This window comes from Lepisosteus platostomus, chromosome 8, assembly GCF_059453375.1.
Source record: "Lepisosteus platostomus isolate fLepPlt1 chromosome 8, fLepPlt1.hap1, whole genome shotgun sequence".
NCBI classification, from domain to species: Eukaryota; Metazoa; Chordata; class Actinopteri; order Semionotiformes; family Lepisosteidae; genus Lepisosteus; species Lepisosteus platostomus.
Window position 1 is genome coordinate 44628405 of NC_142618.1, and position 24055 is coordinate 44652459.

The 24055-nt window shown below is 37.2% G+C and overlaps 2 protein-coding genes across 5 annotated transcripts in view; one reads left to right on the top strand and one right to left on the bottom strand.

Annotated features, from left to right (window-relative positions):
- Nucleotides 1-8737, bottom strand: part of lyrm4a (LYR motif containing 4 a) — an 81670-nt gene extending 72933 nt beyond the window's left edge. For both annotated transcript variants that reach the window (XM_088643640.1, XM_088643641.1), the window contains exon 1: nt 8599-8737. In XM_088643640.1, the coding sequence (XP_088499766.1) occupies nt 8599-8684 (86 nt within the window). In that variant the 5' untranslated portion in view covers nt 8685-8737. The remainder of the gene's footprint in view (nt 1-8598) is intronic.
- An 83-nt stretch (nt 8738-8820) lies between these two features.
- fars2 (phenylalanyl-tRNA synthetase 2, mitochondrial) overlaps nt 8821-24055 on the top strand; it is a 192858-nt gene continuing 177623 nt past the window's right edge. For 2 of the 3 annotated variants that reach the window (XM_088643636.1, XM_088643638.1), the window contains exons 1-2: nt 8821-8949; nt 20628-20735. The gene's annotated coding sequence lies outside the window, so the exon portion shown is untranslated. The remainder of the gene's footprint in view (nt 8950-20627; nt 20736-24055) is intronic. The other variant, XM_088643637.1, reaches the window with a different exon arrangement.

Consider the following 24055-nt stretch of genomic DNA (forward strand, 5'->3'; position numbering starts at 1 on the left):
GTGCAGTAAGTCTATGTGTATGTTTTTGCATTGTTCAAGAATACCCAGGTTTGAAACAAGTGAGGACTTGATTAATATACTCAAAATCCACAGTTGTAACGGATTTCTTCAAGATCAACAGTGCAATACGAAGCAGGAGTTATTCATTGAATATTAAGGGAAGTCATAATGAGTGAAGAGAAACACAAAGGTTTGAAGGAGTCTCGAATATGCTATCCAGCCTTGTTGGCGAAGCTGAACACTTCAAGATACAGTTGATGAGAATGATCCTCAGGTTAATTACATGCTAGCAACCAGTAAAAGCCAAAAGAGCTGAATGGCGTCCTCTCACATTCACATAGTTTCATCTTCACCTGAACACAACAGTTACATGTTTCAACTTGTTGTTATAACCCACACCAGCGGCTATATCACCCTGCAACTCACAATCAGCAGCCCACTGATGTTCAGCAGGTGTGAGCCTGGTCAGTGCCTGGATGGGAGAGCTGGGAAAAACTAAGGCTGCTGCTAGAAGAGTTGTTAGTGGGAGCAGCAGGGGGTGTTCACCATGCGGTCTGTGTGGGTTCTAATGCCCCCAATATAGTGACGGGGACACCATACTGTAAAAAGATGCCATCCTTCAGATGAGACGTAAAACCGGGGTTCTGACTCTCTGTGATCATTAAAAATCCCAGGGCATTTCTTGAAAAGAGTAGGGGTGTTACCCTGGTGTCCTGGCCAAATTTCCCATTGGCCCTTACAAATCATGGCCTCCTAATAATCCTCATCTACTGTACGAACTGGCTTCATCACTCTGTTCTCCTTCCCACTGAGGGCTGGTATGTGGTGAGCGTACTGGTGCACTCTGGCTGCTGTTGCATCATCTAGGTGGGGCTGCACATTGGTAGTGGTGGAGGGGAGTCCCCATTACCTGTAAAGAGCTTTGAGTGGAGTGTCCAGAAAAGTACTATATAAATGTAAGCAATTATTATTATTATTATTATTATTATCATCATCATCATCTTCAGAATCAAGGTTGCAAACACATTTTATTAACAGTACAAAATGTAATGAAATATAGACTGCTTAGAAAAGTCAAAGTATACAGTGCTTATGCATTTATATATATGTAGTGAAAATAAATTATAATTTCTTATAATTTCCCAAGAAAATTGTAACAAATGGAATTAATTAAGAAGACAGAAAGACTGTGTACTGAACAACAGCAGAAACATCACTATGCATGTATATTTCAGGATATTGATTAAATGATTTTTACCATCATTGGAATTAATTCATAATTTATTACTGACTGTGATGTTAGTAGATGTTAAATGTAAATATTGGTGAAAATCCAAAAAGAAAAACACAAAGAGTAACTAATGTGCCTCACTTATCAACTGCATTTGTTCTACTCGTATGTTGATAGATAAACTAAATCAATACACTGTCCTTTGCCTTCTGTGTTGTCTAAGCTGTTGCAGCACAATAGACCATCAATGATTCTCAACCCTTCAGAGAAAGCACAAATCATGACACCTAAGACAGACATATGCTCATTTACGTGTGAAAGTCTGAGCAGGAGTGACTTGCCTCTAAAGAATTCCACTTGTAACGAGTGATAGCAACCTGAGTGAATGACACTGCGTTAACAAGCCTTGGAATCTCGTTTGCTTCTTGCAGTATCATTCTGATGTGACAACATCCCAGCAGGACAAAACTGAAACATCCTCTTCCTGCTCAAGAAACAGCACCTTTCTTGTGAGATGAGAACATCAAAGGTGGGTGGGTCAGAAGAGTCAATCTCCTGTGTGTGGTTGCAGGGTTCATAACTGTGAACCTAGGCATGAAAACCACACAACTGTAAATTCCAAAATCGGGTGTCTCCAGCAAAAAAAGACAATTGGAGATTCTAATTAAAAAAAATACCCTCAAGAATGAGAAAATATTAAATACTTCCATTACACATGAAGGTAGGTCCTTTTAGCTAGGGGGATGGGTTGGAGTGGCAGCCATCCATTGGCAACTTGGAATCCCGGAAGGAAAAGATACCATTACTGGACCTAACCTATCAGACTCAGATTGCAGGTACAGTCTTTTCCAGACCACAGCAGAACTTTCAGCCCTGAAGTCATTGATAGTATGTGTAAGGCATAAAAAGAGCAGTCCCGTGTGAGTTTTTGGGAGTTCAGAAATTCAGGTTTTTGATATGCGTGCTAAATATTATTGTGTCACTGTTTTGTTTTTTTTCATTATTTGCTTCTCTTTAAGAGCTAATTCTCTTTATCATCAAGAAACTACAGTGCTGGTAATATTCGCCATCAGTCATACCCTCCTAAGGTTCTACCATGCAATAAGAATTTCACTATATCAGCAGCAGTTCTCTTAAACGCCTAAATACTTCTCTAAAACACTGTCTCTCTTTTTTCCAGAACTTTGGATTTGAGCAGGACAGAACTCAATGCAGAACCAACAGTCTTTGTCTTATCTGTCATGAGAACGGTTAACCATATCTGGTTGACCACAGGCCAAGAATGGGGTTGTCATTCAGAAAAATGCCATGTATAGGTACTAAATATTAAATTGTTTAGAAAAGCGGACAAAAAAAGCTGGTTGCCAGAACCTGACCACATAGTGTATGAACTCCCTTGGCCGTGTAAAAAGGTGTCTGTAGTGCCCTATAGAAAGAGTGTCCATGAGGAACTAGGCATAAGCTATCCTATCTTTAAGGGATCAAGTCCATTCTGAGACTGATCGCAGAGAATCAATTATCAATTGGGATTTTTTTAAGCCAAATTTATAAAAGTTTCTTCATCTGTAACAATTAAATCCCTGTGTAAAATATCAACAAATGGAGGGTGGAGAGAAAAGTAAAAAATCAAAGCTTTTCTTTTTAGAACTATAAACACAGAAGCAGGATGTCACCGGGGAGGCGTTGTTCTGACATCCTGATCTGGGCTGCATGGTATGTAAATTACCGGAGGGGAATGATGACATATTGGACACAACCATTAAATTCTTCTCAGATAATATCCTATTGATGTGGCATAGTAAATCATTTTGTTTCTTCAAATTAAACCAATAGTTGACAGAAAAAAAAATGCCTGGTGGTAAAAAAAAAAATAATTAATGACTCTATTAAAAGAAAATGAGCTGATTATGTGCTGTTACATAAATCACACTAATCTCTGCCAATTAATTCCAGAATAAAGCACTCGACTGAAAATGGTAATTGTAGATATTAAAGGATTGTGTTTTGATCTTCTAAGGTCAAATCTGTGTTTCATGCTTATTTATTATTCATGCACAAATTTACACAGGGAAATTAAAACTTAGACTTCTCTTCCTTTGCAGGATGAATCAGCCAGGGTGAGTGTAACATCTGTAGCGTAGTGCATCACATCACAAACACTTAATCACATCGGTTCAAAGCCACTAACCAGTACTATAGAACTGACATCTTCTTCTTCCATCTGGAGCTACAGTACTACTTTGCACCATATAAATAGTTATTAAAAGATAAAGATGCAGCACCATAAAAGCAGAGATTTTTTCTCACAAGAAGACAAGTCACAAGGAATCATGCTCTACTTCAGACACAAGACCTTCAAGAGTTCCATACTATAGTTGTACTCAAGATGACACTATTGTCTATGAAGAGTACTGCAGACTCTTATGAATGCATTTGTCTGTCATTTGTATTTAAAGTGGTACATTGGTAGTCTTTGATACCGAAGGGCATGTCATTGAAGAGATCTGAATGAGGTATCGTGCTAGCTGGTCTAGCTGGGATTTGAAGTAACAACGTTCCATTTACTAATCCAGAACCTTAACCATTACTCCACTGCTGAGAAGCAAAATAATTCAATGAATATCTAACACAGAGAGGTTGAATGAATATTTGAATGAATATGCATGTGCATATTAATTACAGGTGCTTTTAGTACTGAAAACAAGTAGTACGCCTTTACAAACAAGATGAGCTGAAAAGCCTCCCCTTGTTTCATAAAGAATTGTCTAGGATGTCTAGGATGAAGCACCCAGCAAACTAGTGAGGGTGACTCTCCGAAAACAAGGTATCTTGGGGTATTTAAGGTAGTTAAGTCAGCTTGCGGCAATCACACAAGCAAACTTGGCCGAATGATCTCTTTCTCTTTCATAGGGGTAAAACAAGACAGACCAAGCCAAATGAAAAAAATACTAACTTTTAGGGTTTGATGTTGAGATTTGCATTTAGGGAAAATATGCATCTGGAACTGGGGAATGCACACATATTTGCACCAAATTTTATTAGTCAGGATTAATGCTAAAAAAAACATTAAGTTCTCTCATTACATGTTATTATGCTGGCTTACTAGAGCTGTTTCATTTTCTAGAATGAACAAGCTGCTCATGCAGCTGGACTGTTTTATATTTATTTCTGTGTAGATCAAAGGACTTTATTTAATTTTATGAAACACTAAATGGGTTCTCAGTTGTGACAGATGACAAATATTTTGACATTAAATGGTGAAAAAGAGAATTCCAAATGAAAATTACTTCAGTAATAGGATTTTGCATATGAAAAACTATTATTCAACCGTTTTAGCTTATTTCAGTTTTATTTCATTCAGTGCAATGCGCTCTACTGCATTTTGTTTCCCAGATTAAGACAGTCATTGTGCAAAAGAACAATAACAATAGTTATCTTACTATGATCGTGATGAATTACTGATTACTTCATATGACTACTGAATTATTGTAAACACATTGTCCACCAAGATCCAACAATGTTAGACCTGGAATTGATCATATTTACAGTATAATGTAATAATAATGAAATAATAATAGTTGTATGGGCTACAGAATACAACATACAAATACTACATATGAAGGCTATGTAAGCTGTTTTATAGAACTACCCCCAACCTGGATGATGCGACGGCAGCCATAGTGTGCACAGTACGCTCACTAAACGTTAGCTATCAGTGGGGAGGAGAACAGAGTGAACAGAGTGAGGAAGCCAGTTCATAGATGGGGATTATTAACAGTATGAAGTATTAAAAGCTGACTGCAGAACCTCAGTTTTACATCTCACCCGAAGGACGGCACCTTTTTACAGTATAGTGTCCCTGTCACTATACTGGGCCATTAGGACCCACACAGACCGCAGAGTGAGCGCCCCCCTGCTGTTGCCACTAACACCTCTTCCAGCAGCAACCTTAGTTTTTCCCAGGAGGTCTCCCATCCAGGTACTGACCAGGCTCACCTGCTGGGTTATGGCTGCTGATATGGCTGCTGTGTTAAAAACCCAGGTTAGTCATTGGGAATTTAATACCTTACTTTCAAAACTCTGAAGTACAAAAAAAAAAAAACAATAATAAAAGGAAGATTTTCATTCCATTTTTTTCACACCAGATATTGCAGCCCTCCAATTCACAGTGTTTCAATGCAATAGCCACCCAATGTACCTTGGCGCAGAACTTCCAACTAAAAGGTCCATAATCATCAAAATAAGGCAATTCAATTAGAATTCATTCACATAAGAAATAATTCACATAATTTTTCAAACAAAAGGATAGATATATATAGCACTGGCTGTCAAAAGCAAAGTGTTCTTCAACGCGAGTAAGGTACAAATGAGAGCAGAACTACAGCTTCTATTTTAAGCAAAAGGTATAATACTGATTATACAACTGTGGAGCAGAGAGTTCCTAATGCACACACATCTCGTGGGAAGGGGGCACATCACACTAGCTGTGGGTGGTGAGGAGTAAAGACCTCCCGTTTTGCTAGTGGCATTTGCTATCCTGCATCTTATGAAACAGCAAAAAACGTGATAAATAATACATTGTAATCAATGAGGGAAGGTAAATGCTGTGGGCCACCTCGGTGCTGGGCTCCGGCAGATGGTGAGCACTTTTAATTAGGATCTGTTCACTTGCAACACTGTGCTAATAGGATCGGGCAAAAATGGAGCCATGCTGCTTTTCACAGTTGTGGCATACATCAAGCTCCGAGCTTCCACCTCAGGACAATTCCTACCCCTGGGATACAGCCCAAGGATGCCTTACTGCACATCCAATATCTTAACTATCAGGAAATGCCAAGCAGAGGAACTAGACTGTGAGCCTAGTGTTCCCAGTAAAGGATTGTGTTTTTACCACACATACTTTACAAAACTTTGTTTTTACATTATAATAACAACATTCAGCAGATGCATTGAATATAAACAAAGCTTAGAGGGCCTAAAAAAATCAGGACCTGCAGTACAAGCCACAGCAGAAACACAGGCTTTAGGTCCTACTAAAAGAGCAGTCAGGACTGAACTGGTAAACCCCAGATACAAAAAAATCTATTTCTTTAGCCACAGGAACATGAACTACTTTACAAATGACAACAACAATCGCATAAAGAATACGTTTTGAAAGTTAACAGAAATGTCAGAATGTTATATATACTGCATATTAAGCATTATATGCATTCCTATATTAATAATGCTGCACAAAACAAACGCAAATAGGATCCTAAAAATTAACTTATGTGATAATTGTGAAACAATATTTCCTAGTCTTTCTAACAAAAACTATATAAATGGAAGCAAAAAGTGATAAATTGATGTGATTAAGTTATGAGTTATAAAAAGTGAGAAGGGAGTTAAAATTTCTCGGATAAAAACAAGTAGAAAGAGAGTCGGGGAGGTTTTCAATTTTTCTTAATAGGTCCATGTCCGTCCAGTCCGCAAAATACATTATTAATGTCGGGATTATTATGGTGTTTTTCAAAACAAGATACTGTAAATTATAAATTGTGTAGCTGACTGCATCTATCTCCAGTACTTTTACTTTTGTTTCAATAACATTAAACTACCAAAATTCAATCTGGAAAGCACAATGTGTAAATTGGGTACATGTCCTATACTGACAGGCTGAAGGAACTCAAGCCCTATACTGTAGTCTTGAACACAGAATCCTACAAGGAGATCTGTGTATTCACAGTCCTAAAACGCAGTGACACAGCATCAATCCAGCGGATTGCTTCAGAATGAAAAGCAAGACAAAAACCAGAGGACACAAGTGGAAATTATGTAGAAGCCCATTTAAAATTGTGAGCATGAGACACGTGGGGATGTGGGACTATGCAACAAGGTACCCAGCCATTTTGTGGAAGTTAACTGTTAGTTAATTGATCCAGGTATCTCATCCAGCCCTTTCTTGTTAACCTCAACACCATGGATGGGGAGCTAGCTGTTATTAATTTTTGTTTTTTAGTCCATTCAATCCAGTAACATTTTTACACAAAAACAGGCTGCAAGTTTAATTTCATTACTATAGTTTCAACAGTCTGTAAATGATAAATTGCCCATGGAATTCAAGTAAGCAAACGAACAGGGAAAATCTACATGTTTGCAATTTAGACAAAATTACTGTCTAAGCCAAGAACCACCATTATTGTGTTTCAAAGGCTTTTTAACAGCAGGATCTTTAAAGCGTATGATTTCTGCTACATAATTTATGGTTGTGCAAAACACGATTGTACATCACGTTCAGGGTTTGTGTAACGACATTGTTAAGACTTGTTATAAATTAAGTGTTCGGTGCTGTAAGATATACTACTGAAATTTAGTACTAGTTTGACAGGATCATAGTGTTGCTTAAATAGCAGTTTCTGTAGAGCCAAGTGAAATTTGTCTTTGCATTGTATTGTGTACTGACGCGATATACTGCGTGCTGTTAGTGTCACAGGGTTTCTATCTAGCGGTTGGAGAAGCTGGAGAAAAACCTTTTTACTCTTCATGTACTTTAAAATCCTTTATACTATATACTGTATACCTGCGCTCTCCAAGGGCTGTCATAGTAAAAAATCGTTACATAGATAATTAAAGGTGTCCAATGATGTGTTATTAACATAAACTGTGATGTCAATGTATCAAAACCTTTTACCTTTATCTCACAGCTTGTGTAACAACTCAGAGAAGGGAGGGCTTTGGCTTAAGCAAAAAACTACAATCTTATCAAATGCTGAAAACAGATCATTTTGTGTGTAGTTTTGGATAACATTTAATGCGACAACAGACTGCAATTAATTATCCGGGAACTGAAATACGACGTGTAATAGGTTTTACTTTATGCTATCACAGGTGCACAACAATGGACACGGAATTAACTTTTTTCGATTCAAGTATTTCGGGATAGTATTGTAATTAAGAAAATACAAATGATCACATTGTGCTCCGTAATTCTATAGGAATAAATACTTTATAAATCAGATCACTGCAGGAAAGAAAAGATACATTTATCCCTCTAATTGTGGATCGGGTTATTGTTTTCGAAAACTAAAACACATAACCAAAAGGTCATAGTTAATAAAGCAGGTTTTCATATCAACATCGCAAGTAAGGTACAAGTGCGGGTTATTCTCCGCTGGGTCCAGAAGAGGACACGGATGTTGCTGCTAAATAATATCATTACTTCTATGTGCTATAAAAATGCAACCGTACTTTCAGATCCTATCTATAACCTGAAAGCTTTGTTACACTGCAATGACAACACTTGTATAACATGGCACAGCGTTAACTGAAGTGCCCGCTATATGATTCATGCGATCACGAGTAATTAGCAATAAGCAGTGATCAAATACCTGTAGTTGTATGAAGGAAATTTACTGCTCTCCTTCATCAACAGCCTGTACAGAGAAAGCACCTGACTTCTGCTGGAGGCTGCCATCTTGGGGAAAAAACTGCGATCTACTCCTGCAAGGGCCGTAGGATAGTTTACTATCGAGGAGCCTCGATAGAAATCTTAATAATTGTGGACTGATTTCCCACAAATTGCTTTATGTAATAATACATATTTAATTAGTGTAATATTTATGTTAGAATATTAATCTAATGTTTAATTCCATTGTTTTAGTTTGATAAAAAAGTTCAAATTAAACAGGCAAAACAGGAACTGCTCAATAATAAAGTGTCAGGACTGGAGAGCGGAGAAGGTGAGTGTGAGTGAGTTTGTGCTGAGAGAGACGTTTGTTGTGTTTCATATCATCGTTTCTTAAAGCTCTGCCGGCTTTTAAAACATTTTTAAAACAATTAGTTTACGATTTGTGAGACTAGTCAAACTTTATGTATTTTCAGGCGGATGAGATTTTTTTTTCATCCTGTTACACAATGTATCTTGAAACGTGATGTACGTGCTAAAAAATACAAATATTAAAAGTACATATACAGTAGTGCATATTGTTTAATATGCATATGGACATCCATAAACTAAAATAAATTACAGAGTAGTGATACATATAACTTATAGTAAAATAAAGCTTTTTATGTATTTAATGGAAATGGGAAAAATGAACATGCGGTGTAGAAATGCAAGGTCAATTATGAATAAAGATCTTGGTGTAAAGGAAATACAGTTTTCGTGATAAAGTGGGTTTTGAAATTGAGACTGCAGGTGTTGTAACGTAGCAATGCGCTTGATAATACCGTAACGGCTACTGGAGAAGAAAGTGACGTAATATTTTCTACTACACTCATTTTATGTTGCTTGCCTTGAAAATGCGAAGCCTGTTGAAAAAAGAAATTACACGAGGGATATTTTTGGATCGGAAAGTCCCTAGGGGGGTAAGGTGGCCGCTGTCTTCTAGTTTAGAATAATGCCATTCCTTTAGCCGGGGATAATGTTCCTCAGTTTTATGTTAAAATTAATAATAATAATAATAATGTTGCTTTATTAGCCCAATACAATTTCTTGCATTAGGAATTCGTCTTTTCGCATACCCCAGCTTGCTCTCCATGAGACACAGACAGGGAGAGAACCTTGGGGTCAGAGTGCAGGGCAGGGTCAGCCATTGTACAGCACCCCTGGAGCAGTTGGGGTTAAGGGCCTTGCTCAGGGGCCCAACAGAGTAGGATTCCTCTGCCGGCTACAGAATGCGAACTGGCAATTTTCCAGCCAAAGGCGCAGATCCTTAGCCACAGAGCCACCCCCCCGCAATCTCACAGTTGAGTATCCCGCATCGGTCTTCTCGGCCAGGACAGGAACTACTAAAATGATCGGAGTGTTTGAAATACTTAACAGGTGAATGCTGCACATTGGTGGTGGTGGAGGGGTGTCCCCATTACCTGTAAAGCGCTTTGAGTGGAGTGTCCAGAAAAGCGCTATATAAGTGTAAGCAATTTTTATATTATTATTAGCTGTTACTTACGTGGCTGTGGGTTGATGCAACTGCGCTCAGACTCCGAGATCAAAAACCACCAAAGTTAATATTTTTCAAAATATATAATGAGAAATAGAGAATTATTTAATAGCTGTAAAGACTATTTGTGTAAATAAAATATTAGTATCTCCGGAACTGGTTTTGAATTGCAGAATTCTGATTTGTGAACAGATGCAGGTAGATGCTGTATTATTTGCAGAGCTTCAGGTTTCCGTTTTTAATGGATACCTTTATTTAAATGCCATCAGTATTTATCCAATAAACGCTGAAACATCACAAAGCAGTGGTGTTTATGTTGCCGTCAGTCCTTTCCACATATTGTATGAATTGCTTGTCCCTCTGCCTGATGTGCAAATTAATTTATGTTAGACCCAAACTCTGACAAATCTATACCACCTTTGCATAATTAGGCTTTTATGTAAAAGGATGTCATTCCTTGCATCTTCTATTACATTTCTAATCCCTTGTGTTTCTTTGTGCTAATTGTATCTTCTAACTTAGTTACTCTATTCATTTGTTTAAACTGTTTATTTATTTGCTTTTCCCTTAACTCGTCTAGAGAAGATACTTCTAAAGGTGCTATATAAACTAAAGTTTATTATTATACTTACATTTTAAAACTAACTGTTTTAAAATACCTATTGCGGAGGACAAATGCTTAATCATAAAAAATTCAAAAAGAGCGCACCTGATCACAGATTTCAATAACTAAAAGGAGGTACTTGTATTCCCAAATCAAGCTTTGGGCTGGGCGAGCTGCCTGCTGCAGTACTACTCTTCTATTCGACCTGTGAGAAGAGCATCCTTGCAAACTGGTGCCAAAGCCCAGAGGATGTGCTCCTAATTTAACACAGACAAAGCCAGTTTCACATGGACCTTCATTTAAGAATGCTGACTCCCCGGATCTGCAGAGAGGTTCTGTATTGTGTTCATTCTGATGGTCTGACGAGAGTTGAACTTTCACATCGGCTACAAGAAATGCCTTCCCCTACTTCATTTACCAGCTTGAAGGCAATAGCGTTTCCTGCCTCAATTCCCAAACTGCTCCCGCCATCTTACCACAGTTTGTTTATCCATTGATCCATTTTCTATTCCGCTTATCCATTCCAGGGCTGCAGGGCGTGCTGGAGCCCATCCCGGCAAGCAGGATACACCCTGGGTGGGACGCCACTTTGTAGCTTGGTACACTACATACACATGCACACGCTCATAAAAGGGCCAAATTTACAAGAAGTCATTTAATCTACCATCTTTTCTTTGGACTTTGGGAGGAAAACAGAGCATTTTGAGTAAAACCACGTGAACACAGGAAGAACATACAAACTCTACGCAGATAGCATCTAGAAGCAACGTTGTGCCACCCTTTTTTGCCCCACTGCCTGCAGGGCCGGATTTTGGTGTTCGTAGGCCCTAGGCACTTTCACTCCGAAATGTGCAAAAAGAGGGGTAAATGCAACTTGAATTATGTCGATTGACACGACGCACTTTAAACTATTCTAATGCTAAACCACCTGATTGATGTACTGAGTCTAGTGATCATCACTTCGATACTTCTAGTTTCTAGAACAGCCGCTAGATAGCGTATGATCATTGATTTGGAGCACCTAGAGTCGATCACAAGCTTGTTGTTTCAGCTCATTTTTCATTAGTCACTAGTGTTTCCCTCCTACGTAGGCCCTACAAATTCCGTAGGCCCTAGGCACTGTGCCTACAGAGATCTGGCACTGACTGCCTGGGATTAAATAGTAGTGTATATAGTAGTAGAACTGGAACACACTTGATGGTAATTGTATCCTTATAATATTATTGCTTGTGATTTATTATTGAATATCATGTGCTATGCTTAATGTCAGGAGTGTCTATTCCTGGTTCTTGCTCAGCTTAATAGGACAAGTTTAGCAACTGCACTGACACTTCACCTCAGATGTTCCTGCTTTAGAGACACCATGGGTCTCCAGGACCAGAGGCTTGGACAGCCCTGAAATATGTTGCAAGAATTTGCTCCAGGGCTTGGAAGAGAAATTTCTCAAAATCTATCCTATCCTGGAAAGTAAAGCATTGAAGAAATGTCCTCTCCTCATCACTCATGAGACAAAATATTTGGCTGGTCTCATCATGTTATATTAAAAATGCCAAAAGTCTACTGTCTTTATGATACATTAACCATCTTAAATATTCACTAGTAGTGAATGGATTTTGATGTTGCTTATGATGACGTCGGTAATGATGGTAAACTTAAAAAAACTTGTCATCAAAATAAAGCATTTTTAGAGAGAAAAAATCATGAATCATCAATCATCATTCCGCTGGTGGAGAGTCTTCACCAAATGAAAATGGCACATCTGGCTTTGCACTGTAGGCAAATAACTCAACTTTATTTAAAAACAGCACGTTTATTTATATATTTTTTTGTTTGTTTTAAGAATATTTTGTGGCTGGTGCAGTCACTAGAATTGCAGCCTTGCAGTGCTGGGGCCTGGGTTTAGTTTGGGACCTGGTGTGCTCTCTGTGTGGAGTTCATATGTTCTCACCATGTTTGTGTGGGGTTTCCTCTGGGTGCTCTGGTGTACTCCCACAGTCCAACGACACATTTGTAGGTTAATTGATTTCTGGGAAAATTGGCACTGGTGTGTGTGTCTGTGTATCTGTCCTGCGATGGACTGGTGTGTCCCTTTTCGTGCCTGTTGCTTGTAGAGATAGACTCCAGCTCCCCCACAACCCTGAATTTGATGAAGCAGTTAGAAAATGGATGGATATATTATTATTATGAATGTATTTTTGCCCTGTTTGAGGTGAAACGAAAGAAAAGGGGAAAGTTTTATAATATAGTAATTAAAGTTATTTAAAACAAACACATACACATAATATAGCCCCCTAATTTATTTGTATTCTCAAGTATATGTACAAAGAGAAATAAGATCTTCAGTGAATAGAAGTTTGAGCTGTTAATCATTGTCATATTTGCCCCGATGAATTGGTTTAAAAAAAAGTCCTACTGTATAATGAATGTATACATTATTTTGTCTCAACTTCCACAGCTTCATTTTATTTAAAGCAAACTAAGAAAACCTCTTATCTGGAGTCCCTTATGTATGCAGTATCCATAAATCTTCAACCCTCCAATGTCTCAAACCACATTCCAGTGTGAGCCTTACAGTATTGTCATCTTTATTAAGGCCAGACTATTTTTAAACTTTCTGAACCCAATACTGAAAGAAACACTGTAATTTGTAAAAAAAAAAATGTGATAATGGAAACATTCAACTGCAGCTACTGTATATAAAGCTAATTTTTGCATATACTCAGTCAAGTGAAAATGTTATTAATTGTTTCATTCCTTAGTCATGCTTGGGTTTGTGGATTATAATGGATGCTGAACAGAAAAAAAGTTCAAAGATGAGGAGTGATCAGATTTTAAAGTGAAAGACCTGAATGAAGTGACCTAAACTTGTCGATAAAAAAATAAACGTTACACCAGATTTGCTAAGCAATGGCAAAAGGAAGGGCAAAAAAAATCATAGCAAATGAAAGTTTTACGGAAACCTCGGTAGATACTGTAGATCGTTGAAAAGATTGAGAAGTAATTGCAGATGGAGAGTTTAGTCAGATGTACCCTATCTGTATTATTACATTCATGCAAATGATGATTGTATGTTAAGTGCACTTTGTGCTTAAAGTTTGATAAAGGACACACAGCTCGGCTTCATATGGTGTAGTGAACATTCCAACTACTGTAATCCAGTCACATAGTTTACTTTACCACTGTGAGTCACACAGAGTTGCTAAAGTATATAATTATTTTCAGATACAATAGATAATTCTCTATCACACTGCAGAGAACTTCAGATTCTTCTTTAACTCTCATAAATTGTGTATCAAATTGTGTTCTCTCATGCGGAGTGCAATGTACCACTGTGTCTTTTCTGACACACTATGCATGTATGAGTTTGTAGTTCTCAAATGCAGCCAAAAAAATGCATCCTCTCTTCTCCATCCTAAATAAAAAGCTCTATTGCAGGATATGCATGGCCATTTCTGCCTTCGATCTCTTCTCTGTTCTTGCTGAGCAGACCATAGTGCATGAGCTGAGCATTTATTATTCTGCTCTTTACTTCAAGGTCAGAGCATAGTGTTGCAGGGCACCCAAGCCAAGTGTAAATGGCAGATTTCTGCTACAGATATGCAGACATGACTCGGAAGGACTGGGAGCAGACACAGCATATTGGTATTTAACCCTCTTACACTCACTTGTATTGTGTCTCAATGAAAATAGAATCAAGGGAGGGTTTTAAATAGGGAGTCTGAGGCTGCCACATGATGTACAGAACGCAAATCGCATTTCAAAATGACATACTATAGATTTCCTTGATTGTTTGAAGGGATGTGTGAACGATAATGTCCTGTCCAGGGTGTATCCTGCCTTGGGTCTATTGCTTGCCGATACAGGCTACAGCTTCAATATATTTCTATACTGGATATTGCAAATAGAGTGATGAAAAGAAATCACTTTAGTTGTGACATTTTATTTGAAGTCCTCAACATGACCAGTTGAAATCCCATAGTAATTGTCATTTGATCTTGATATTCTGACTGAGATACAGTTAGTACATCACACTAAGAAATACAGTGGCAGATAATGTCTTTTCTGACCTTAAAACAAGATCAATATTGTGTTCATTACTTATATTAGTGACAAAGTGTTATTCTGTATGAGTTATGGCAGCTTCCAAAGGTCATGTGCCTGCCTTTCTGTTGCAGGATGTTACATGCTATCATATGGTTTCTGGACAGTCCTGCTTCATCCATCTCGGAGAAGAGCTGTCATACTCTAAGCTACAGGAAATGAAAGGACAAAGTTAACAGGCAATTTTTACTGAGACAAAAGTTACCAAAAAAGAAAAAAATATATAGTTTAATTATAATGTGTGTCATGAGAGACATTCAATTGATAAAAAAATCCATGCTTAGTAAATGGAAACTAAAACTGTATATTTTCTCTGTTATTTATCCTGCTTAAAACTTTTCATCCTTATTGCTAATTGGTCAATAATGTGTTTCAGCTCCCTGCTGTTAGATTAATCGTGATATGGAATTCCCTTACGGGCACCACCTTCACTACCAGTTTTGTTGTTCCAAAACCAACCTGTCTTTTGTGGTTTGTAAGGTGGTTTGTCATGTACTGCTAAACACATTGAATTATTTTTCAAATAAAGATGATATACATTATTGGTTGTTGCCTTTTGTGCTGCCCTGTACATGACTGAAATTTGTATTTTTACTAGATCAAATAAAAAAGTATTGGACATTAAGACTATCAAACTAATTAATTAGCATAAAATGTTTTGTCCCTAATTAACACTGTTCGGTTTTGACTCAGAAATAAATTCTTGTACCCTTGTGCATTTGCACATTTTCTAAATGCACTGGGAGAAGCGTAATGTATCGTTATATATTCAGCTTTTGTTATTCGCTTACGTATAGCATATGACCCTGCATGTCATAAAATCTTAAATTGATCACCAATGTGCAAGGAGAGCCTTGTGTTTATCCTTGGTGCACCATAAGCAGGACATTTTGTTCAATGCATAGGGCTATATTTGGAGTATGATCGTAGAGAAAGTAAACAGTAAAACTACGAACATTTTCTTAATTTCATAAATTTCTGAGTACATTTTAATGATCATTTATAGAATGTAATTAACTGTTCCATCTAATTTCTTACAGCATCCATTTTATTTCTGTGCCAAGTTAGCTGCATTACCACCTTCTAGTTCAGGGATCGGCAGCTTTGCCAAGTGTAAGCTCATGCACATTTTATGGAATTGGGTGCCATTGATACTTTTTTAATGTCAATAATAGCCCTGCTTACATAATTAAACATAATTAAAATACACATCTTACCATTTAGTTTGATCCTTGCTTTCCCTAGCTGAGCTCTCCAATATCAGGCTTATAGCTTGACACTTTAAGCAGCATGCAAGCCTCTGAGTGTTCAGTTGTTAACCAGCTACAGGAGGGACGTAGAAGGGACTTCGTGTGCGGAAATACCTGTTCTCAAAGGTATGTTGATCCAGATGCTGAGAGAAGTGAAAATGTCACTTTTTTCAAGCAGTCAAATTTGACTTTCAGTAGCTTCAGGTGTGTTTTACAGATCCCAGAACTTTGAGTTTCATAAGTCTGAGCACTGTAATTCCATTAGCTGCATTTGAGAGTCTTCAGAACCCATCCATTGAAAATCTATGTCGCTGCTATCAAAGCTGTCTGGTTTAAATCTTACAGTAAATTCTGATCTCAATTCTCACATGCACACTCCAATCCCGGCAACAGAGATTGTGCAATGTTTTGAACGTTCTTTAAGATGTTTGAAATAGTGGAATAGTTGAGGTGTTCCAACAAAACAGAAAGTTTTACAAGAAATGCCCTCCATGTTTTGAAAAGACCCCTAACAGTTTGACTGCACCCTGCAGATGGAGGCTGAGTTCATTCAATGTGTTGGTAATGTCTAAACATTAGTTTTGCAGCCCATTTTTCATGAATGCAGAGTGAGTTTGACCTTTTTTTGACAAAAAAGATCTTGATTTCATCAAGACAGTGCACAAAGTATGCCATAACTGCCCCATGCAATTTTATAACTTTCCTACTGTGGCTTGATTTTTACTTACACTGAAATTAGTAAAGATGTTATTTTGTTTTCCATACCTTACTATGGCCAGTTTGATCAACTCAGCCTTTTCCATTTGAAGTGTTTGTTGTGTTTTGTCTGGAAAATGTCATTGTAGGTAACAGACGGAGCTCTCACAACAAAGAGCAGCTGGCTGGGATGGCCTTTATGTTGACAAAATCCATATTCATCTCTCCTAAAGGGCTGAAATGAGTGAACATCTAACTTTGCTTTCTTACTAGTACTAATTACTATTTTGTCCAAAATGTTTCACTTAAGTCACACATTATTCTCATAAGTGAGGAAAAAAGTAATCAGCCTCCCTTGGCTTAGTGTTTGACTTTAGACTTAAGTGTGAAAAATGTTGTCAGTGGTACTGATTGTGAGCTTTCCTGTGAAAACAACAGGCTAGCCCCTCTAAAAATAGTGCAATAAATAAACCAAATGAATTGTTTTTTTTTAACAATTTACACTTTTACACCAGAGAGCTTTCATTTAACCTCATAAACCGTCAGAACCCAGGGTAAAGAGATTTAGGTTATAGGAATGCATGCATTTCCTAACCTCTTTAATATAGGATCTCAGGGGAGCTGGAGCCTATCCCAGCCAGCTGTCCATCACAGATTCAAACATGCGTACACTCACATCAAGGCCAATTGTCCCAGAATCCAGATAACCTAACTGTATGTCTCTGGACTGTGCATTACTGGGAGGAAACCCACACAAACACGAGGAGAACATAAACTCCATGCAGACCGCACCCCAGGAAATGAACCCAGGGCCGCAGCACTGTGACACAACAATGCTAAACACCGTGCCACTCTGCCACCTCAACACTTATATCATCAATCATAATCTAGTCGTAAGAAAGCAGTGAAATGTATCAATGTGTTAATTTTGAAACTCATTTACATTATTTTGTATGGTGAATTTGTGTTCAACTAACTCAATTTCACCTTACACAAAACTTCTAAAATATATCGATGGTACTTGTCGGGGAACACCTGTAAATATCAAGGCCATTACATTGTATCTTTTTTATGTGTTGGTCATTTGAGACTAAGAGAACTTGCAAACACACTCACCTTCCAGGACTTATATTGATTGTGTTCTAATGTAACTTTTTACCATTTAACAACAACAGCCACCGCTGCTACCCATATTTCTTCTATTGTAGGTCTTTCATGGCCCCTTGTGACACTTTCCTGATTCACTTGAACTAATGGTCCCTTAGTTACTTTCCCATTCCTTTGAATGCCACAGTATAGGATTCCTTACCACTAGGAGCTGAATACAGATCACTAGGTGAATGAATCTTTCCTGTCTGTAGCTTTAGAACCTAAACATAGCTCATCTATTCATTGAGCAGCTTCACTATGACTAATACTAACAACTATGTGATTATTTGCTTATATTATCTTATTGCTCTACTTTTTATGAAAATACTGTGAATTGTATTACTGAAAACAGTTATAATGATGCTAAAGTGTGTCTAAGGGAAAAATGGCCAAACAATATATACTGTTTAAAAATAGTTGTGGCAGTGGACTATTTCTTTTTAGTTTGTGGAGCTGCTGTGTAGAAGAGATAATGTAACTGCCTTGCCCTTTTGATGTATTCCTTCTATCTTTCAAGTGTGTATTACTAACCTAGTTCTGACTGTTGGACTGCAAATCAAACCAGCCTCTTGTCAGCCAATGACGAGAGCTAGCTGAGTGGCAAAATACTTCTATCTTCTGCAGTCCATTGAAATTCACAGAAAGGGCTGCTGTTTGCATTGATTTCCTTTGTAGAGCTCATTAGGGTGTGACATTATTTGTCTTGTGGTGAGAGAGAGATTAGGACAGTGCAAAGAAATTCCCCCAGGGGAATGAACAAGTGAAGTCTTTAGAGGAATGCACAGAACACCTGTTTGTCTTCCAAATTATACTATGAAAGTGTCTGCTTCCTTCAGGAACAGAAACATAAGACAGTTGTTTTTTCCCTATGTGTTTCAAACTTTTCAGTTCTGTAATTCTTTAAAATATAATGTGCCGAAGTTATCTTATTTAATAACACTTTCTGCATGCCATGGTCTGTGTAGAAAGCCTACATTTTGAGGAATCTCAACCTTTTGATATTATAGGAATTTGAAAATTATAACAAAAATAAGATTTGTAATAATCGAATTTGCCAGCAGGTTAGAGTAAATTTCAGAGAAAATCGTAGCAGTATGGTACAAATTCCACAGTTTGTTATGCAGTTTCCCACTGGAACATGGTACAAGTAATAGGCTAATATTATAAAAATGTGTTCTCCTGTTTTTTGTTTGTGATGTTTGTGTCTGGCCATAGACACTGAGGTAGTGAGGTACCACTACACAGAAAGTAACACGCTTGAGTAGACTCTATCCTTTTTCTTACTGCAGAGCACGAAATGTGTAACACTTTAGTAATGGGAACCCTATCAGGAAAACAATAATATAAAAAATCAGCCCATCCATTTCTAAAACACCAGCAAAAAGTATTACCTTGTCTATGGAAAAGTTAAAATGGCAGTCCTGGGGATTAGTATCAATACTACAATGTTCCTTTGTTTTAGGCCTAGCTAAACCGGTAGCCTTATGGACAGGAGGGGAAGAGGAATATCTCCCTAAAGATTATAGAAGTGCAGTTGAGTAAATGTCAATGAAAATGGTAATCATCTCAATCTCAGGATTGTCTTTTTAAAGAAAGTGGGGGCGTTATTTCACATGGAATGCCTGTGGTTAGGGAACTCTATTTAAGTTTATGTCTTGCTAAAAATATTTGTCCTAATGAAGTGTTACCAAGCAGTGTTACTAACATTGTTAAGTGTTAAGTGTTGAGTGCTACTTAACATTTGTTCTGCTTTTATTCTGGAGGTTATGTGTTAAATATCTGAGGGGAATAATATTTTAACAAAAAGCTTTCAGTGATCATATCATGTACAGTAGTTGTATTTGGATCTTGAGAATTTATCTAATGTCAATCTTGGAAACATACTCTAGTTCCAAGAAAACCTTGAGTTGATGAAGTTCACAACCTCTTGTGTAGAGAAAATGGAATGACTCCAATCTGTGACACAATTCAGTGCCAAACAGTTTTTTACATTTGGTAAAAGTACATGCATTTACAAACTAACTTCATGTACATGCTTTTCTAATGGGAAATTTAGTTTGCAATAAAAGATTAATTTTAGAAGAGAAAAAAAAAACTGTCCTTACTATCTTTGGCTTACATCATGGATTGTGGGTCTTAATATTCAGAATTATCTTCTGTGGTAGACAATACAAAATTATTTTAAAAATTGTCCTTCTGAAAAGGTTTATTACACTTAAACAATAATAATTACAGTTGAAATCATTTGGTGTTGAAAGATTATAGTTAATGAAATATTTCAAAGGGATGGAGTTTGTTGTTTCTGCAGATAATTCCATCTTGTATGTGAGTTTTCATAAGGTTTCACCGCATCACAAAATAACATAATGACATTTTATTTATGCATATATTTCATATTTTTGTAATACCTGCTTTCTGTGAAAATATGTATAGTATTTGTGAAAGAGAAGACAGTGTATAAAATAGACAACAGATTTGCTACTGATTATGTATATCTAGGGATTACATTTTATGTACTTTATAGCAATGTTTTATAATGTTAATAACATAGCCATTACATAATATTATTGTTGTGATATGTATTTGAAGTGCTATCTCCAAAACCAGATGTGAAGTATATAAATATGTTTTATACAAGTCTCTCTTAACAGGTTTTCACCTTGTCTCCCACTTAGGTACCCTGAGGGACTTGCACTTTATCTAAAGTGATATAAGGGCATACTCATCTGGTCTCTTCCTGTTTCTCAAGGAAACATCTAATTTTCACAGTTGTCTCCAAAGAAGTAGGTACCCCACATTTATCAATATATTTTCATTTATACTTATTTTCTCAAACAATTATTTTTCTTAACTTTACTTATGTGAGCCATAAAGTAGAAATCGAGCATGAATTTCCACCTTGCCAGCAGCCATTACACCCTGCAACTCACAACTGGCAACCAACTGAATACCCCAGTATAGTGATAGGAACTCTATACTTTAAAAAAAGGCACGATCCTTTGGATGAGACATAAAAACTGAGTTTTGACTCTCTGTGGTCATTTAAAATCTCAGGGTGTTTCTTAAAGAGAGTATTGGTGTTACCCCACCAATCATGGCCTTCTAATAATCCCCACTATTAATTGGCTTCGTCACTCTGCTGTCCTCCCCACTGATAGCTGATGTTTGGGGAGCGTACTGGCCCACTTTGCCTACCATTGCATCATTCAGGTGGGTCTACGCATTACCTGTAAAGTTCATTGAGTGGGGTGTGCAGAAAAGCAAGTAAGGAATTATTAGTAGTAATAGCAAAATAGTAAAAATAAGAAAATGAATGTATTTGAGTGGACCACTCAAAGTCCTGAATTGAACTCTATTGAGAATCTGTGGAAAGAGATCCTCAAGCAACCTGTTTGAGCAAATCTGGCAAGATGAGTGGGTAAAAATTACACCAGGTCGGTTTGCAAAATTAGTAGAAACTTACCCAAATAAAAGTGCAGCTCTATTTGTTGTCAAAGGTGCTTTCGCCAAAGCACCATTGAGTTCACAGGTCTGAATACTTATACAAGCAACATATTGGTTTATTTTTACTGAATTTTACTGTGTGTTATCTTACCCTTTATACAGTAGAATTCAGTTTCAACATTTCTGGTTACAAGACACTCCATATAACTGCTTCTGCAGGTTCCAGTATTCTCTAGTGTCCAATTGCAGTGAAAATATTCAGTAATAACTAGTACTGGTATTGCTATAATATAGAAATGCTATTAAATAGATGAAGTAGTAAAACAATGTATTCAAATAATGTCTGCACAGGGGTTTTAGTCTTTGTTGTGCTGTTACCAAAGCAGATTGGTCAGTAGTGTTATTTTATATCTCAGTAAATTGTATGTATTTATCAAAATCTTGTCTCCAACTCAGTTTTAGAAACATTTCTTTTGAGTCTCTGTCCACAAAACCAGATCACATTGACCTCATTTATGCTCACTGCATCTACTGTACTTTGCTGGTGTCCACTTTCCAAAATGCTTATACAGGTGGTTTTAAAAAATCCTTTTTGCAACAGTAAATCAAAAAACGTTTCAGAAACGCAGATGAAATAAATTCCAATTATTATTAAGTAACATTTTCTTCCTACAGTACTAACACATTTTCATCATAAACGTAGAGTGCTTATACAGCAAATAACCAATACACAGTGCTTCTGTGAGTCATGAAGACAATGAGGCATGTAAATTCATGTAACACAATACAAACATTTAGAAACAGTTGACTCATTGTACCTAGTAAAAGGTCGTATTATTTATTCAGCAGGTTCTGCCACACAAAAGTATAACAAGCAGTGTTTTGAGTTCATTTTTATGTTTAGGGTTGACTGAGCTGTTCTAACAGTAGTTAAAACATTTAGTGAATATCACACATAGGAAAAGGTTTCTTATGATGGGTATGATCAACCTTTGGTAGTGAAACCTTTATTAGGCAAATTGTCAGAAAAGGTTCTACAGTAATTTAGAAATAGAAGGAATTAAAATCAACACACTAGTTTTAAACTACTGTTTAAACAGATTTCAGTTTTGCTGTTTTGCAGGTGTAAGCATCATTCATTTCTTAAAAATTCGTATGAAATGCCTTTATGGGAGCTTTTCAGCTCCGTAAGTCATTTATAAAGCTGAGGTACAAAATGTGAATGGTAATTTTGAGTGAGTTAAAACATGCACCCTCCCCTTGCATATCATTCAAGCAATTAACAAGAAATGATGTGCATAATTGAACTGCATGTCATTTAGTGCCCTCTGTCTCACTCTGCAGTAGAAAACTAACGACACCAGAGACCTAATGAAAAAAGAGAGGAGTAGCAGTGAAAATAAAATGATTCCCTCATAAAGAGATACAATTTATTCAGCCAGAGAGCTATGGGAGTTTGTAGTGAAGAGAGAGAGACCATGATTTTCATTTTAACACACTCACAATTTGTGAGATCTTATTATTACTCCGTTTTCTGCTAGTCTGTGGCACAATAAGGGGGCGGTTAGTCTGCGTAGGAGGTAAGAAAACGTGTTCGTTAGGACTGTAGGTATCTGTTACAGAACCAGTATGAGAGATCACAGAAAGTGGATACACTTTCATCAAGATTAGTTGAAAATAGCCCATACATGCTCAGGAATTCATGACAAGGACATGTAATGGCAGAGCTGAAATACCCTAAATCTCTGTAGATTGAGGTGAAAGTGGATCAGTGGGCAATAATACCTGGTTGTCTGTGAAATGTTGGACTTGTGGTATTCAGCCTGTGTGTACCAAAGGTCAGCTGTCTGCACAAACAATCTGTGTGTCTGTATCAGGGCTCAATGATGTATAGTACGTGTACCACAATGGGCACACAGAGGGATTTTTACAGCACATGCAATCAAAGTCTTTTAAGCCAATAAGGAATTAAGTTAAAATAAATTATAAAAACTACACTTGACTATTCTGTAATTGTCTACAACATGCTATCCAGTGATAATTATCCAGCGCAGGAAAAAACAACAACATTTGCTTGTTTATTTACTGCATTATTTTAAGCTTTGCTCGCCTATTGTTTTCACAGGAAAGCTTGCACTCAAAGCCACTGGCAACAGTTTTCACACTTCCTGTAAGTGTAAAGTCAAACAAACATTTTGTTCATTGGCTAAGCCTTAAGTTTAGGCATGCTTTGTGGACCGTCTTGATGCAATTAAGATCTTTTTGTCAGAAGAAGGCCAAAACCACCCTGAACTGCACAGTGCAAAATTGGTTGAAATTTGACTGTTTGAAGGAAATGGCTCTCTGTACTGTAGCTGGATCAACATAACTCTATGAACAGGTATTTTCACACGTGAACACGCAGGGTTTCCGTTCTGCCAGTAACAGTAAGTGTCAGTAAGGGAAAGCAATGGCAAGGATTACATGGTAAAATATGCATACTAACTCAGCTAAGCAGGTGTGAGCCTGGTCAGTACCTGAAAATTAAGGTTATCCTTCATATTATTAAGTTTTACTTTTATGGGTTTCATTGCTATACAAGAAATCACTTTAGATAGCACTTCTCAGATCAGTGGCCACTGTGTCTATTGCTGGGCTGAGAAAGGCTTACTTACTTGTC